Below are 13,070 nucleotides of genomic sequence, written 5' to 3' on the forward strand. Positions count from 1 at the left end.
GAGGGAGGGAGGGAGGGAGAGAGAGGGAGAGGGAGGGAGGGAGAGAGAGAGAGAGTACAAGAGATCAAACTCACTGTCTGGAGCCCTTTAGTAACCAGCATTAATCCATTCATGAGGGTGGCATCCTAGTGACCTGCACCCCTCCCATTAGGTCCCACCTCCCACCACTACTGCTTTGGAGATTTAGGGGTGGGGTGAGGTACATTCAAGTCATAATAGGACAACAATAAATTGACCTGAGAAACTGATGATTACTTGACCTCTATTTCCTACGAGGTAGAGGTTGGGAGGGAAGGACCCACAGGGCTCCCTCAACAGAATTGAGTTTGGGGTGTGTGTGTGTGTTCTGTGGGGGTGGGGGGAGCTAGGTTTGGGCTAAGGCGAGCACAATAGGAGTGAAGGGTGAGAGGTATGTTTCAGAAAAGCAAGAATTAGTCTCCTTTGGGAATGAAACCAGTTTCCTACCTAGCATCATCTTTCGCTTCAAGGGTGTATCTTTATGCATGTCAATCCGTTCCAAGTCCGGTGTGTGTGTGTGCAAGGTCTGTTATCTGTGCACACACAGCTCGAGTCATATAGCCCCTTTAGCGATTTCCCCTACAGACCTCGACGTGTGGAAAGGAGCCACGGGGACGGAAAAGGGCAGTTTTCCGGCCGTTACAAGGAATGATTTTCTATTTAAAAAATTCTCCAGCGAAATGACAGGTCAAATCATCCTTCCAACGCGTCCCAATGTAGAGGCCAAAAAGGATGCTCCAGGCAGGGAACGCAACGCGTGGCGATGGGCGTGTCTCGGGTGACCGCCAGCCGGCCGGCGAGAGAGAGGCTGGGGCGAAGAGCGGCCCCAGCGCCCGGCCCGAGCGCCGAGTCCGGCCGACGCGGACGCGAGGGGGCGGGGCTCGCGAGGCGGCCACGCGGCGCCGAGCTTAGATTTGTGGCCTCGCAACCGCGGCAGATGAGGAAGGAGGAGCCTCAGCCACCCGGGGCACAGTGCCCCGCAGCCTCGCCTCTCTCAGGGTCTCCCACCACGGACCCCTTTGTGTGCCTGCCCCCGCCCCGGAGGCGCCCCAGCCAGTAGCGCTGAGTACTCTCATTGGCTTAACCGATGGCTGCACCGATTGGTTCTCTAGGCGACCGGCGTGGGCTGCTTTGCCTCACTACTATTGGTCCTCTGAGCTGCCTGTCAGGATGCCTCGCGAGGTGATTGCTCGGCAGCTCGGAGTCCCTGGAAGCAGTTCCGGGAAACCCCGCGTGCTGCCGGGATCGCGTCTCGGTGCATGAGGGGGGGGAGGGGGTGGCGCGCGCGCCATTTCTAGTCGTTTTCAAAGCGCCTCGCGCTGATTCTCACGGGCCAGGCCGCCGGCCCCTGCTCTGCCCTGGTGAGTCTCGCGCCGGCCCATGGGGGGAGGGGCCGGGAGCCCCAATCCGACCCGACTCGGCCCGGCTCACGCTTTGGCGCCTTGTTCCCCCAGTTTGGTCTTGGCTCCGAGGCCCGGGGGTGGGGGCGGGGATGGGCCGGGGGCGGCTTCGGCCTCGTCCGGCCGCGCAGCTGTCGGCCTCGCCTCGCCGCGGCGCCCCTTCGCCCTAGCTCATCCTCTCCACCCCTGCAGTCCCGCTCCCTCGGTCCCGCCTGTCCCGGCTCTCTCCGCGCGGCCTTGCCGGGCCGGCCGTGCTTTTCCCGCCTCCGCCCGCCGTTCGTCTGGGCCGAGGGCCCGAGGCGGCCCCCGACCCCAGCGGCTGTCGTCCCGGCCGGGGCCGCCTGGCTGGGCTCCGCGGCACCGTTCGGCTGGGCGGCAAGTGGGGTGTGTGTTGACCACCGGGGTCGGGCTCGAGGGGGTGGGGTGGGCAGAGGGCGGGGTGCAAACCCCAGGGTGACCCGAGCCGGGAGCAAACTTTTGTGGGAGCCGGAGCCGAAAAGGGCTGCTGTAGGTGGGAAGCCAGCCTCCCTCCCTTCCCCCATTCTGCATGCTTCGAGCCTAGATTTGAAGGAAAAAATGACTAAAAGAGGCCGTGACACTTAGGCTTCAAGCGGCGCCGGAGAGAGAATTTCTGAGATTTGTCAATGGCGCTCCAAATTGGAAAGAAGAAAAAAAAAAAACCAAAACCAAACCAAAAACCGATTCTTTTTTTCTTTACACGGCACATAAAGCCGTGTCGGCAAAATTTAAGCAGCGGAAGCCCAGGGGTTCTTGAAAGGTTGGATCCTTTCACACTACCTGTGTTGAGATTGTTGCTGTCCTTAAGAGGCGGAATCGACGTCTCCTGACTCTGTGGTAGGCGACAGGGCTGGACGCTCCCGACGGGGCCGGGAGATAGACAACCGTTAGTTTGCATTTCTTTGGTTCTTTTAAAGCCCGTCTCTTAAACGTGAAGCTTTGGCGCAGTGATGTTCCGAAAAAGTCAGGTCGGAGCTGGTCTACTGACTTCTCAAATCTCCCAGCAACTTTTAAAATCTCATTTAAATGTCTACTTTTTGCTAAAATGTTCAAGTCAGATGATTCCCGTCACCTTAGTATATTTGCTGCATCCAGAAATATGGTTTGGCTGTGTGGCATTGTGTTGAATTGACATGAGTTTTAAATGGTCTCATATGACATTAAAAAGTCTTTTAAAGGACACTTTGTATTCGGCTTGAAGGGAGAATTGTTTGCTCTCTTGATCTGAAGGTTTATTTTCTGGAATCTACTTTTTTTTTTAATTTGCTAGAGTTTACAGACTTGATAAAACAAGTAACAATTTCAATATCAACTTGTAGAGCCTTTGCCATGAATTGCTAGTCATAATTATTTCTATCTTGTACTTAATACACTTGTCTTTTTACTTTATTCATACTTTAAAAAGAACTTTTAATAGATGTTCATTGAACTTTTCCGTTAATTTACTTTTAAAAAAACAACAACAAATAGTAGTGTTTGCAGGTGTAGTGCGTTAAAGGCCTTGTGGCACTGAGAACTTGAGAGTTGTGGTGGCCTTACAGCATTTGGGAGTGGGAGGACATAGAAAATAGAACTGTTGTGTTCACAGGGATTTTCAATTTTAGGATGCATCTTTGTAGACCTTAGGTACAGTCATCTTATCTGATAATACTTTCTTGATCAAAACTGTGCCAGTTGGGAATGTTTTCATTTTTGCTGGTTCATCAAGAACTTGAGGCTGTCTTAAGAAACATCCACCCAGAGTTTAAGCAGTCTGTCTTCACGTGGACATCTGAGGGCTATCAAGTCTTAATGTTGAGAAATCAAGCTATTGTTTATCTCATTTTCATAGTAACACTTTGTACATTTTCTGTTCTTCCTACTCTGTTACCTGCTTCTTTTGGTCTTCCCCCTTTCTTTAACTTCAACTAAACATCAGTAGAGTTTCAAATGAAGAGTTTGCTTTAAGACGGAAAATTGCCTGTGGTCATTTGCACAGTTTGATAAGCGATCTGGAAGTGTGGTTTCTTGGGTTGAATTAGTGCTTTTTAGGAGACTTGTAGCTGACTCGGTATCTTTCTTGATTTTCTTCATGAAGATGGATCTTCATGCCTTTTATTTCAGTTTGCTGCAGTGTCTTTATTCTGCTGCCTGTTATCTTCACATAATTTTAGCAGAGATAAACATACTTTAATTCCCTGATTTTTTGAGGCAGTATTAAAGACTGGCTTTGTTTGGTTTTATTATTTACTCTCAGGGGAGTTGGTCCATTTTCAGCATTAACATGCAGGCTGAACATACAAAATAATTTTTGGTAGCTTTATCTGAGAAATCTGAAGTTTACCCAATTAGGTAGTGTTTTTTGAAGTTATTTGGAAGAAGTTTTCCATTCTTTGATATTTTTTTTAACATCCTTATTTTACTAATAAGAAAAATTCAACATGTGTCCATGAGTTTTTAAAGAAGCAACCTCAACTATAGCTCACTGTTTTTGTGTGGGCTTGAAACAATTGTTTTGCTTTAAAACTTGGTCATTTTTTCTTTTAAATCTGTGAGTGGGAATAGCAAATTAATCTTAGAGCAAAAATTAATGTGAAAGTTGTGTTTTGTGTTGTTGTCCAAGTGAGGTGGAGAAAACCCAAGCCATAGCAAGCATGTTGAACTAGACTCAGCAGGGATTTCACACTGATGTTGCATTTGAAGCAGAGCTAGGCAAATTTGAAAGTCTTAAAAATTAAGTGATCTGTGGGCGTTTATTCTGTTTTTAAACCAAACTTTCAAAAACTTTAAGAATTGAGAAGTGAGAGGCTTTTTAGGATTCTGAGATGATTTGTTGATCTGCTCACCAGGACACACCAGCTGCTTTCGTTAATCAGCAGGGTCTACCCTCAGTAAATTCAAGCCTTTATTTAAGTAGGTGTACATGAAGTTCCTTAATGATCTATTACTTCCATGTACATTTCATATAGTCTCACAGGATTTTTATTGCAAATTTAGTTCAGATAAATCACAGAAGGCATAAAATATTATTTTGGATAGTGGTTATTAGCAGCATGTGTACAAATTAGTTTAGATAAATCATGCATTGTCCTACAAACTAGTTATTTCTGGCTTAATGTAATATAGCTCCTGAATTTTTTCCAGCAGCATAATAAAATGGCTAATCAGGTGAATGGTAATGCGGTACAGTTAAAAGAAGAGGAAGAACCAATGGATACTTCCAGTGTAACTCACACAGAACACTACAAGACACTGATAGAGGCAGGCCTCCCACAGAAGGTGGCAGAAAGACTTGATGAAATATTTCAGACAGGTATAATATGCATTTCTTGTTTCTGACTGGTTATGAAAGTGAGGGCAAACCACTTTGAATTTTATAGTTTTTTTTTTAAGGTTAAATAATGCTTACTGTTTCTGATCTGTGTAGAGCTGATATTTGTTACTTTTCCCTTCACTGAGAGCATATTGGGTTTGACTTTGATATTCCTGTTCATTATTTTGAAGCCTTCTCAGTTGAATATGCTGTCATAGTTGTTTCTGAATGGTACATCAATTTGTCTTAGATTTACTACCAATTAAAATGTATGTTTCAGCATACCAAATTTTATATTTTTTTCCTTACTCTAAATCAGTCATCATTTTGCTTTTTACTTTTCTACTTTTAGCTTCTTAAAAGTGATTGTTAAGTCAGTTAGGTCTGATTAGGTGGCATAATAAGAGGAATAGCTATTCTGTATTGTCTGAAATGATACTATGTCAGACTCTTTGAGAGTTTGTGGCCTGTTTAGTTTCTGACAGACAGAAATCCACATCTCTCAGTGTTTGGTTTGTAACAGTTATTATTATTATTTTTAAATCGAGAAGTCCCATGGTTAAGAGTTTAAGCACATTTGAACATCTTACTATGGTTGTTTGTAAGTGGTTTGAAGTTTTACAGAGGAGAGAAATATTTACCCTTAGGGAGCGTTGTTCATAAATAAATGTGCCCTCCTCCTTTGGGGCCATAGATGGAAACTTTTCTTGAGCTGTGTGTTCGGTGTGACTGTCCAGATTTGGGGGTAGAGAGAGGGAAAGAGAAGAGAAGGGGGAAAATTGTCTTTCTCAGAAATGTGTCCTAAGTAGACAAATAGCTGCTCCTTTTTTGTTCTTAAAAGTATTTTAAATCTGGGCAGCTAAGGATAATTTTAGATACTAAAATGACTTATAAAAATGACTCCTGGGTGATGATCCTGTCTGAAAAAAATCAGTCCTCAGGAACTTTCTGTGATATTCTGCCATAGAGAATTGGCAGTGATCTGCTCAGAGATGCTCTCCTGTAGAGTGTTTTGTTATTGCTAAGAGGCTGATGGTTTTGATGTAGGACTGGATTGAACAAATGGATGATGATGATTGTCCTGAGTTGTGGCTTTTGGGTGGTATATGGAATGTTCAAGTAAGGAAACTCCAATTTACTTATGCATGCTCATTTTGAGCCTTTAAAACAAATGGTGGCAACATTTTTTTTTTTCAAACAAAGTAATTTTGCCAGTGGCATTACAGTTATTTAATAAAGTTACTGTATGTTCTTTTTAGCTTTACCAAACTGGAGTCATGGATTTGGGGGTTTTAATCTGTCAGATATTTTCATTTTTCATTGTATCAGTTCTGAAATAAACTTCCTTTATAGAGAGATAAATATAACACATTTAATAGAACTAAATTTTATTTTAAAAATAGTAGATGTTCTGTGTGCAGTTAAATATACTATATATATATATATATATATATAATTCAGTGCATATATTTCCTGTTGAGTTAAGTTGCAAGTTGGTACAGTTCTTGTTGCCATTTGAAAGATGGTAATTATTAACAGTTGTGAATATCACAGCTTCTTTTGAGTCTAAGCTTGTTGAAGAACAGAGTGCCTTAAAATACGACTTTAGAATTGATTATTCAAGCTGCACTTGCATTTGTAGAAGAGTTTAAAATTATGCCTTTCCACATTCTGACTGCAGCAAAGTAGGTGCTCAGATAAATGCATTTCAGTATATCTTTGGTGCTAAGGAGGGAGACACTTTGGAGATGGAAAGAAATAAAACTTGTTTTCCTGTTTCTCCCCTACCTCTTAATATAGTGAACTGTAACAATCCACAATTTGAAGGTTTGTCTTTGGGAAATACAGTGCATTCTTTACCATTTAACATAGATGGTTGTGTGAATGCTTAAATCTGTAGTCCGGAATATGCATCAGATTTAACTTTGAAGACAGTGCTGTTTGGGGAGTTGGAAATGAGTTTTAGGGTGTTTTTTGTTTTTGAAATTTTTGCTTGTAGCTATTGACTTTATTTTCATGTTTGTACTTGACCTTTTCATAGTACTTGTATAAACTGCTTGTATGCATATAGTTAAATGAAAATATAGTTAGTACATATAACAATTCTTTGTAGACTTGAATAAGACAGTTTAGCTTGCCCCTTTTATTGCAATAATGCTACCCCTTTTCAATTTAATTTTTAGGATTGGTAGCTTATGTCGATCTTGATGAAAGAGCAATTGATGCTCTCAGAGAATTTAATGAAGAAGGAGCTCTATCTGTGCTACAACAGTTCAAGGAGAGTGACTTATCACATGTTCAGGTAAGGTTTTTGCTTTAAAATTCTTTTTAGCAGTTAGTGGTCACTGGTACTGTGACTGGTGACTATCAGTCACATTATTTTTTCCCCCCAGTGGAAAAAGGTATTTTTATTTGTGAGGAACTCTCCTCTTCTTAAAAAGTTAATTGAAAGGAAAAAGATCTGTGGCAGTTTCAGAAGCACAGGTTTAAAGCAGATGTGTCCCCCCACTCTTTTTTTTTCTTCTGTCGATTGTGGGGCCTGGGTACTGTCCCTCAGCTCTTCAGCTCAAGGTAAGCACTCTACCACTTGCACCACAGTGCCACTTCTGGTTTTCTGGTGGTTTATTGGAGATAAGAGTCTCTCGGATTTTCCTGCCCAGGCTGGCTTTGAACTGTGATCCTCAGACCTCAGCTTCCTGAGTAGCTAGGATTATAGGCGTGAGCCACCGGCTCACCCACGCTTATGTAGAAACTTAAAATCAGGGAGCTGGGAAGGTGGATCAGTGGTAGAGCGCTTGCCTTGCATGCCAGAGGCTGTGGGTTCGATTCCTCAGCACCACATAAGCAAAAAGAAAAAAGCGGAACGTGGTGCTGTGGCTCAAGTGGTAGAGTGCTAGCCTTGAGCTGAAGAGCTGAGGGACAGCGCCCAGGCCCAGAATTCAGGCCCCACGACTGGACCCCCCCCCAAAAAAAAAAAAAAAGGAAACTTAAAATCAGGCTGGGCACTGGTGGCTCATGCCTCTAATCCTAGCTACCCAAGAGGCTGAGATTTGAGGATCTCAGTTCATTTCAAAGCTAGCCCAGGCAGGAAAGTCTGTGAGACTGATCTCCAATTAACTACCAAAAAGCCAGAAATAAAACTGTGGCTCAAGTGGTTAGAACAACAACGTTGAGTGAAAAAGCCAAGAGCTCAGGCACAAAAAAGCGACAAAACAAAAAAAGCCCTTAAAATCAGGGCCACAGTTGATGACAATTGTAACTAGGTTTTACAGGTTTGACTTGTTCTGAATTTTTATTTTATTTTATTGTGCAGGTACTGGTCTTGAGCTCTGGGCCTCTCACTCTCTTTGGGCTCTTTAGGGTTTTTCCACTTCAGCATTTGAGTGGTGGAATTGTTTCATCTAGCAAAGTTAGTCTAGATTCAGCTAAATATCAGCAAGTAGGAGGCTGTGTTAACTTGGTAGCAAACGTGAGCTCCTGAGGTCTGCACCATCTTAGTGGTATAGCAGTGTTTGCTGCATGAATGAATAATGTCCAATTCTGGTGTTCTCAAATGTAAATTTAATTATACAGTTGACTTTTTGAAGATTTTTGGTGATTTATTTTTATTTAATTACTTGCTGGTTTTAGAACAAAAGTGCATTTTTATGTGGAGTTATGAAGACCTACAGGCAAAGAGAGAAACAGGGCAGCAAGGTACAAGAGTCCACAAAGGGACCTGATGAAGCAAAAATCAAGGTAAAACTTGATTCGGATAGTTGTAATGTTCCATGGAAAGCCTTAATTCAGACTTACCCTCCATCCTGTTCTGCCCAGGAGTGACATGTTTATTGATGTTCTGATTGTAGCTTCTTGGATATATCAGGTAAAGATTTCTTGGTTCACTTTCTTTCTAAGTACTTAATTTCTTTTCTCATGGTAAAGAGATGCTGTTCCAACTGGTTTCCTCCTTTTGAATTTTCATATACTCTAGTTTCTTTCTTTCTTTTTTTTTTTGGTACGAGGATTGAACCCAGGACGTTGCACTTGTTAGGCAAGCGTGCTTTGCCACTGAGCCCTCTAGTTTCTTTACAAAATGAGGGTGGTAATTTTTCCTACCTCCTGGTTTTGTGAGGATGAACTAAATATGTAAAGCAGTTAGAATAGTACCAAGAAGTTATAATAACAGTAAGAACTGTGAGCCATTATCATTGTTATTACTTAGATAAGCTAAGTAATAAAAAAAAAAGTAGAGTACTTTTCCTGTGTGTACCTAATTATTGGTAAAATGGATGTTAATACCTTGATACTGAAGGACTTTTTTTTTTTTTTAGTGCCAAAAGGTAAAACCTGAGGGCTCACATATTAGGCTAGTGTCTATTACTTAGCTGAATTCTCAGCCTAGACTTTATAATTTGTAATGTTATTTTATGTGTATAGATGGTTCATGTTTTAGACGGGAAATATAACTCATGATTCCTGCCATAACTAATTTTTTTGTCAGTTGTGGGGCTTGAACTGAGGGCCTGGGCGCTGTCCCTGAGCTTTTTTGCTCAAGGCTAGTGTTCTACCACTTGAGCTACAGCTACTTCTGTTTTTTTTGGTGGTTAATTGGAGGAAAGACTTCCTGCCTGGGCTGGCTTTGAACTACAATCCTCAGATCTCAGCCTCCTGAGTAGGATTACAGGCATAAGCCACCAGTGCCCAGCATATTTATTTATATAGCTAACTTATATGGAACACTTTTATGCTTTCCTTTTCCTCATCTGCAAAATGGCATAACCATATTCTTGTAAAACTTCTAAATAGTAAACTATGTGAACCTTCTATGAATTAATTGTTTAAAAAATAACTTACTGCTGGGTGCTGGTGGCTCACCACGTCTGTAATCTTAGCTACTCAGAAGGCTGAGTTCTGAGGATTGCAGTTCAGAGCCAGCCCTGGTTGGAAAGTTGTTGAGACTCTTATCTCCAATAAACTATTAAAAAAGTCAGAAGTGGAGCTGTTGAGCAAGTGGGAGAACACTTGCCATAAACAAAGGAAGCTCTGGGACAACTCCCAGCTCCTGAGTTCAAGCCCCAGGACTGGTACATAAACACAAAAAGAATATTGATGGGGGGCTTGGAAGGTGGCTCAGTTGTAGAGCGCTTGCCTTGCATGCATGAGGCCCTGTCTTTGATTCCTCAGCACCACATAAGCAGAAAAAAAAGCCAGAAGTGGTGCTGTGGTTCAAGTGGTAGAGCACTAGCCTTGAGCTGAAGAGCTGAGGGACAGCGCCCAGGCCCAGACTTCAGGCCCATGACCGACCCCCCCCCCAAAAAAAAAATATATATATATTGATGGAAAGACTGTGGCATATAAAGAGAACGAATAAGTAAGATGGTCTAATTGGAGTGTAGGAGGTAAAAGATGAGGTTCATAAGTATGAATAGTAGCATTGGTCAGAATAGTAGCATTGTGTATTAACTTTAATCCTTCTTTTTTTCTTTTTTTTTTAAATCCTTCTTTTTTTCTATACCAGAAAAGTAGAGTATGCTTAGAGATTTATTTTGCCTGTGGCTGTTTAACCTGTATGTAAGAGGAACATGTAGGTGGAACTGAGGTGGATTTTGACTTTTTAAATATTTGTCTATAAAATACATGTCCTAAGATATTATGGTATTGTTTGGGAAAGATGAACACATGGACTTAAATGAATATTAAATATAAATATGTATAATTGTACATGTAATTGTCTGTAGGCCTTGCTTGAGAGGACTGGTTATACTTTGGATGTAACCACAGGACAGAGGAAGTATGGTGGTCCTCCACCAGACAGTGTTTATTCTGGTGTACAACCTGGAATTGGAACAGAGGTAAGTGTTTAACAAAATATTTCCAGTATATGAATTGCTTTATCTATGTGATGAGGAAAGTACTTGACTCCTTTCAGAGTATAGCTGTTGTTATTTTTTAATATAAATTCATAAGGCATGTTGCACATTTTAGAAGTGTATCACCCTGCTATATATCACCTTGCTACATACACACACACACGCACGCACATATATTTTTTTTCTTTTTTTTTTTGCTGGCCTGAATTCTGGGCCAGGGCCCTGTCCCTTAGCTCTTTAGCTTAAGGCTAGTGCCCTACCACTTGAACCACAGTGTCACTTCTGGCTTTTTTTTGCTTATGTGGTGCTGAGGAATTGAACCCAGGACCTCATGCATGCAAGGGAAGCACTCTACCAATGAGCCACCTTCCCAGCCCCTACTTTTTTTTTTAATCTTTGCAAGGCAAATTGTCTTTATCATGGTTCATAAAGTTCGTGAATTCTATGAGCTTTGACAATACAATTATTTCTTTCATATCAGGTGATGTTTACATTTCTTTGTTTAGTGTAAGTTATTTGTTTAGTGTAAGTTATTTCCTCTTTCCCTCTCATTCCTCCCTTAGCTATTGTTATTTTGAGTGTATTTTATGGCCTTCATTGACAAAGATAATTTTTGTATAGATACTCAAATACTTTATGAAGGAAAGGAATTCAGAGTTCCTGGAATTGGTTGCTAAAACCATGTTATTAGCAAGAACCATTGCTTGGTTCAGTAATAAGAGAAAAGCAGCAGTACTTTTTTTTTTTGTTTCAGCTTTTAGTATTATACTTGCACACCGAGTACATGATCTTTTTGTGTTGGTTTGGATTTTGAGAAACAATCTTATAGTATGCAGCCACATTTACCATCAGTTCTGGTTTTTACTGTCAGCAGTTTTGTGCCATGCTTGTTTTTCTCTGCCTCTCCCATAAACAAAATGCTCTCAGTACTTAATGAGGCACATTATTGATTAGGTGGCTTGCACAAGAGAACAGTGTGGAATCAAAGAAAAGAAACTGAATGCATTGGTGTTTACTAAGCAGTTCTTGTTCTTTAAGCTAGTCGGTTTTAATCCTTACTTTTTTTTTCTTGATGACACCGAGGCTTGAATTTAGGGTCTTATATTTGCTAGACAGTGAATTGCTACCAGTTGAGTCATGCCCCAGCCCTTTTTGTTTTAGGTTATTATTTGTTTTTGTCAGTTGTGGGGTTTGAACTCAGCGACTGGGCTCTGTCCGTGAGCTCTTTTGCACAAGGCTAGCACTCTGCCTCTTTGAGCCACAGTGCTACTCCCAGTTTTCTGGGGTTGGAAATGAGTCTCATGGACTTTTTTTTGCCTGGGCTGGCTTCAAACTGATTCTTAGATCTCAGTCTGCTAAGAGGCTAGGATTACAGGATTGAACCACCAGCACCCTCCTTGATGTGGTTATTTTTTTATTTTATTTTATTTTTTTGGTCTGTCGTGGGGGCTTGAACTCTGGGCCTAGGCACTGTCCCTCTGCTCTTCAGCTCAAGGCTTGCGCTGTAACTTGAGCCACAGTGCCACTTCCATTTTTCTAGTGGTTTATTGGAGAGAAGAATCTCACAGACTTTCTTGCCCAGGCTGGCTTTGAACCATGATCCTCAGATCTCAGCCTCCTGAGTAGCTAAGGATTACAGGCCTGAGCCACCAGCGCCTGACTTAGGTTATTTTTCAGATAGGGTTTTGTGGGTTTTTGCTAAGAGCCAGCCCTTGGATGAGTTCTCCTGTAGCTGGAATTACAGGTGTGTACTACCACAACCTCTTTGTTGAGATAGGATCTCAATAACTTTATTGCTTGGACTGGCTTGATGCCTCTATCCTCCTGAACACTCTCTCATAGGTAGTTGGAATTAGAGGCATAAACTCCTGCATTCAACCAGCAAAGATACTTTTTGGATTTGGTACTACTCTTGTATATAGTTAATGCCACTATAATGATAAAAATATAATGTGTTCACAGTATTTCATGAAAGATTTTTTTTTTTTTTAAATTTTTGTCGGTTGTGGAGCTTGATCTCTGGGCCTGGGCACTGTCCTTCAGCTCTTCAGCTCAAGGCTAACACTCTAACACTTGAGCCACTGTGCCACTTCTGGTTTTTTTCTGAGTGATTTATTGGAGATAAGGGTCTCATGGACTTTCCTGGCAGGGCTGGATTTGAACCTTGATCCTCAGATCTTAGGCTCCTGTGTAGCTAGGATTATAGGCGTGAGCCACCAGCGCCTGGCTACTCTATTTCATTAACTTAAAATTTAAACTCGCTTAAATGATAGTTTTTTTTTGTTTGTTTATTTGGTTTTGTTTTTTTAATTGTGAAAATACTGTATAGAGAGGTTACAATTACTTGTGCAAGATAATGAGTACATTTCTTTTTTTTTTTTTTGGGTCCGGTTGTGGGCCTGAACTCTGGGCCTGGGCGCTGTCCCTCAGCTCTTCAGCTCAAGGCTAGCATTCTACCACTTAAGCCACAGCACCACTTCCGGCTTTTTT

At 41.8% G+C, this 13,070-nt stretch overlaps 1 protein-coding gene across 5 annotated transcripts in view; it reads left to right on the forward strand.

Annotated features, from left to right (window-relative positions):
* Positions 1-1,225: 1,225 nt before the first annotated feature.
* The window catches only part of Hnrnpr (heterogeneous nuclear ribonucleoprotein R), a 40,061-nt gene continuing 28,216 nt past the window's right edge, over positions 1,226-13,070 (forward strand). For 2 of the 5 annotated variants that reach the window (XM_013034324.1, XM_013034327.1), the window contains exons 1-4: positions 1,271-1,379; positions 6,912-7,030; positions 8,359-8,466; positions 10,449-10,562. In XM_013034324.1, the coding sequence (XP_012889778.1) occupies positions 8,386-8,466; positions 10,449-10,562 (195 nt within the window). In that variant the 5' untranslated portion in view covers positions 1,271-1,379; positions 6,912-7,030; positions 8,359-8,385. Of the gene's footprint in view, positions 1,380-4,559; positions 4,729-6,911; positions 7,031-8,358; positions 8,467-10,448; positions 10,563-13,070 lie in introns of all 5 variants that reach the window. The other 3 variants (XM_013034314.1, XM_013034317.1, XM_013034309.1) reach the window with 3 other exon arrangements.

The sequence above is a fragment of the Dipodomys ordii genome, unplaced genomic scaffold (assembly GCF_000151885.1).
Source record: "Dipodomys ordii isolate 6190 unplaced genomic scaffold, Dord_2.0 Scaffold6, whole genome shotgun sequence".
NCBI classification, from domain to species: Eukaryota; Metazoa; Chordata; class Mammalia; order Rodentia; family Heteromyidae; genus Dipodomys; species Dipodomys ordii.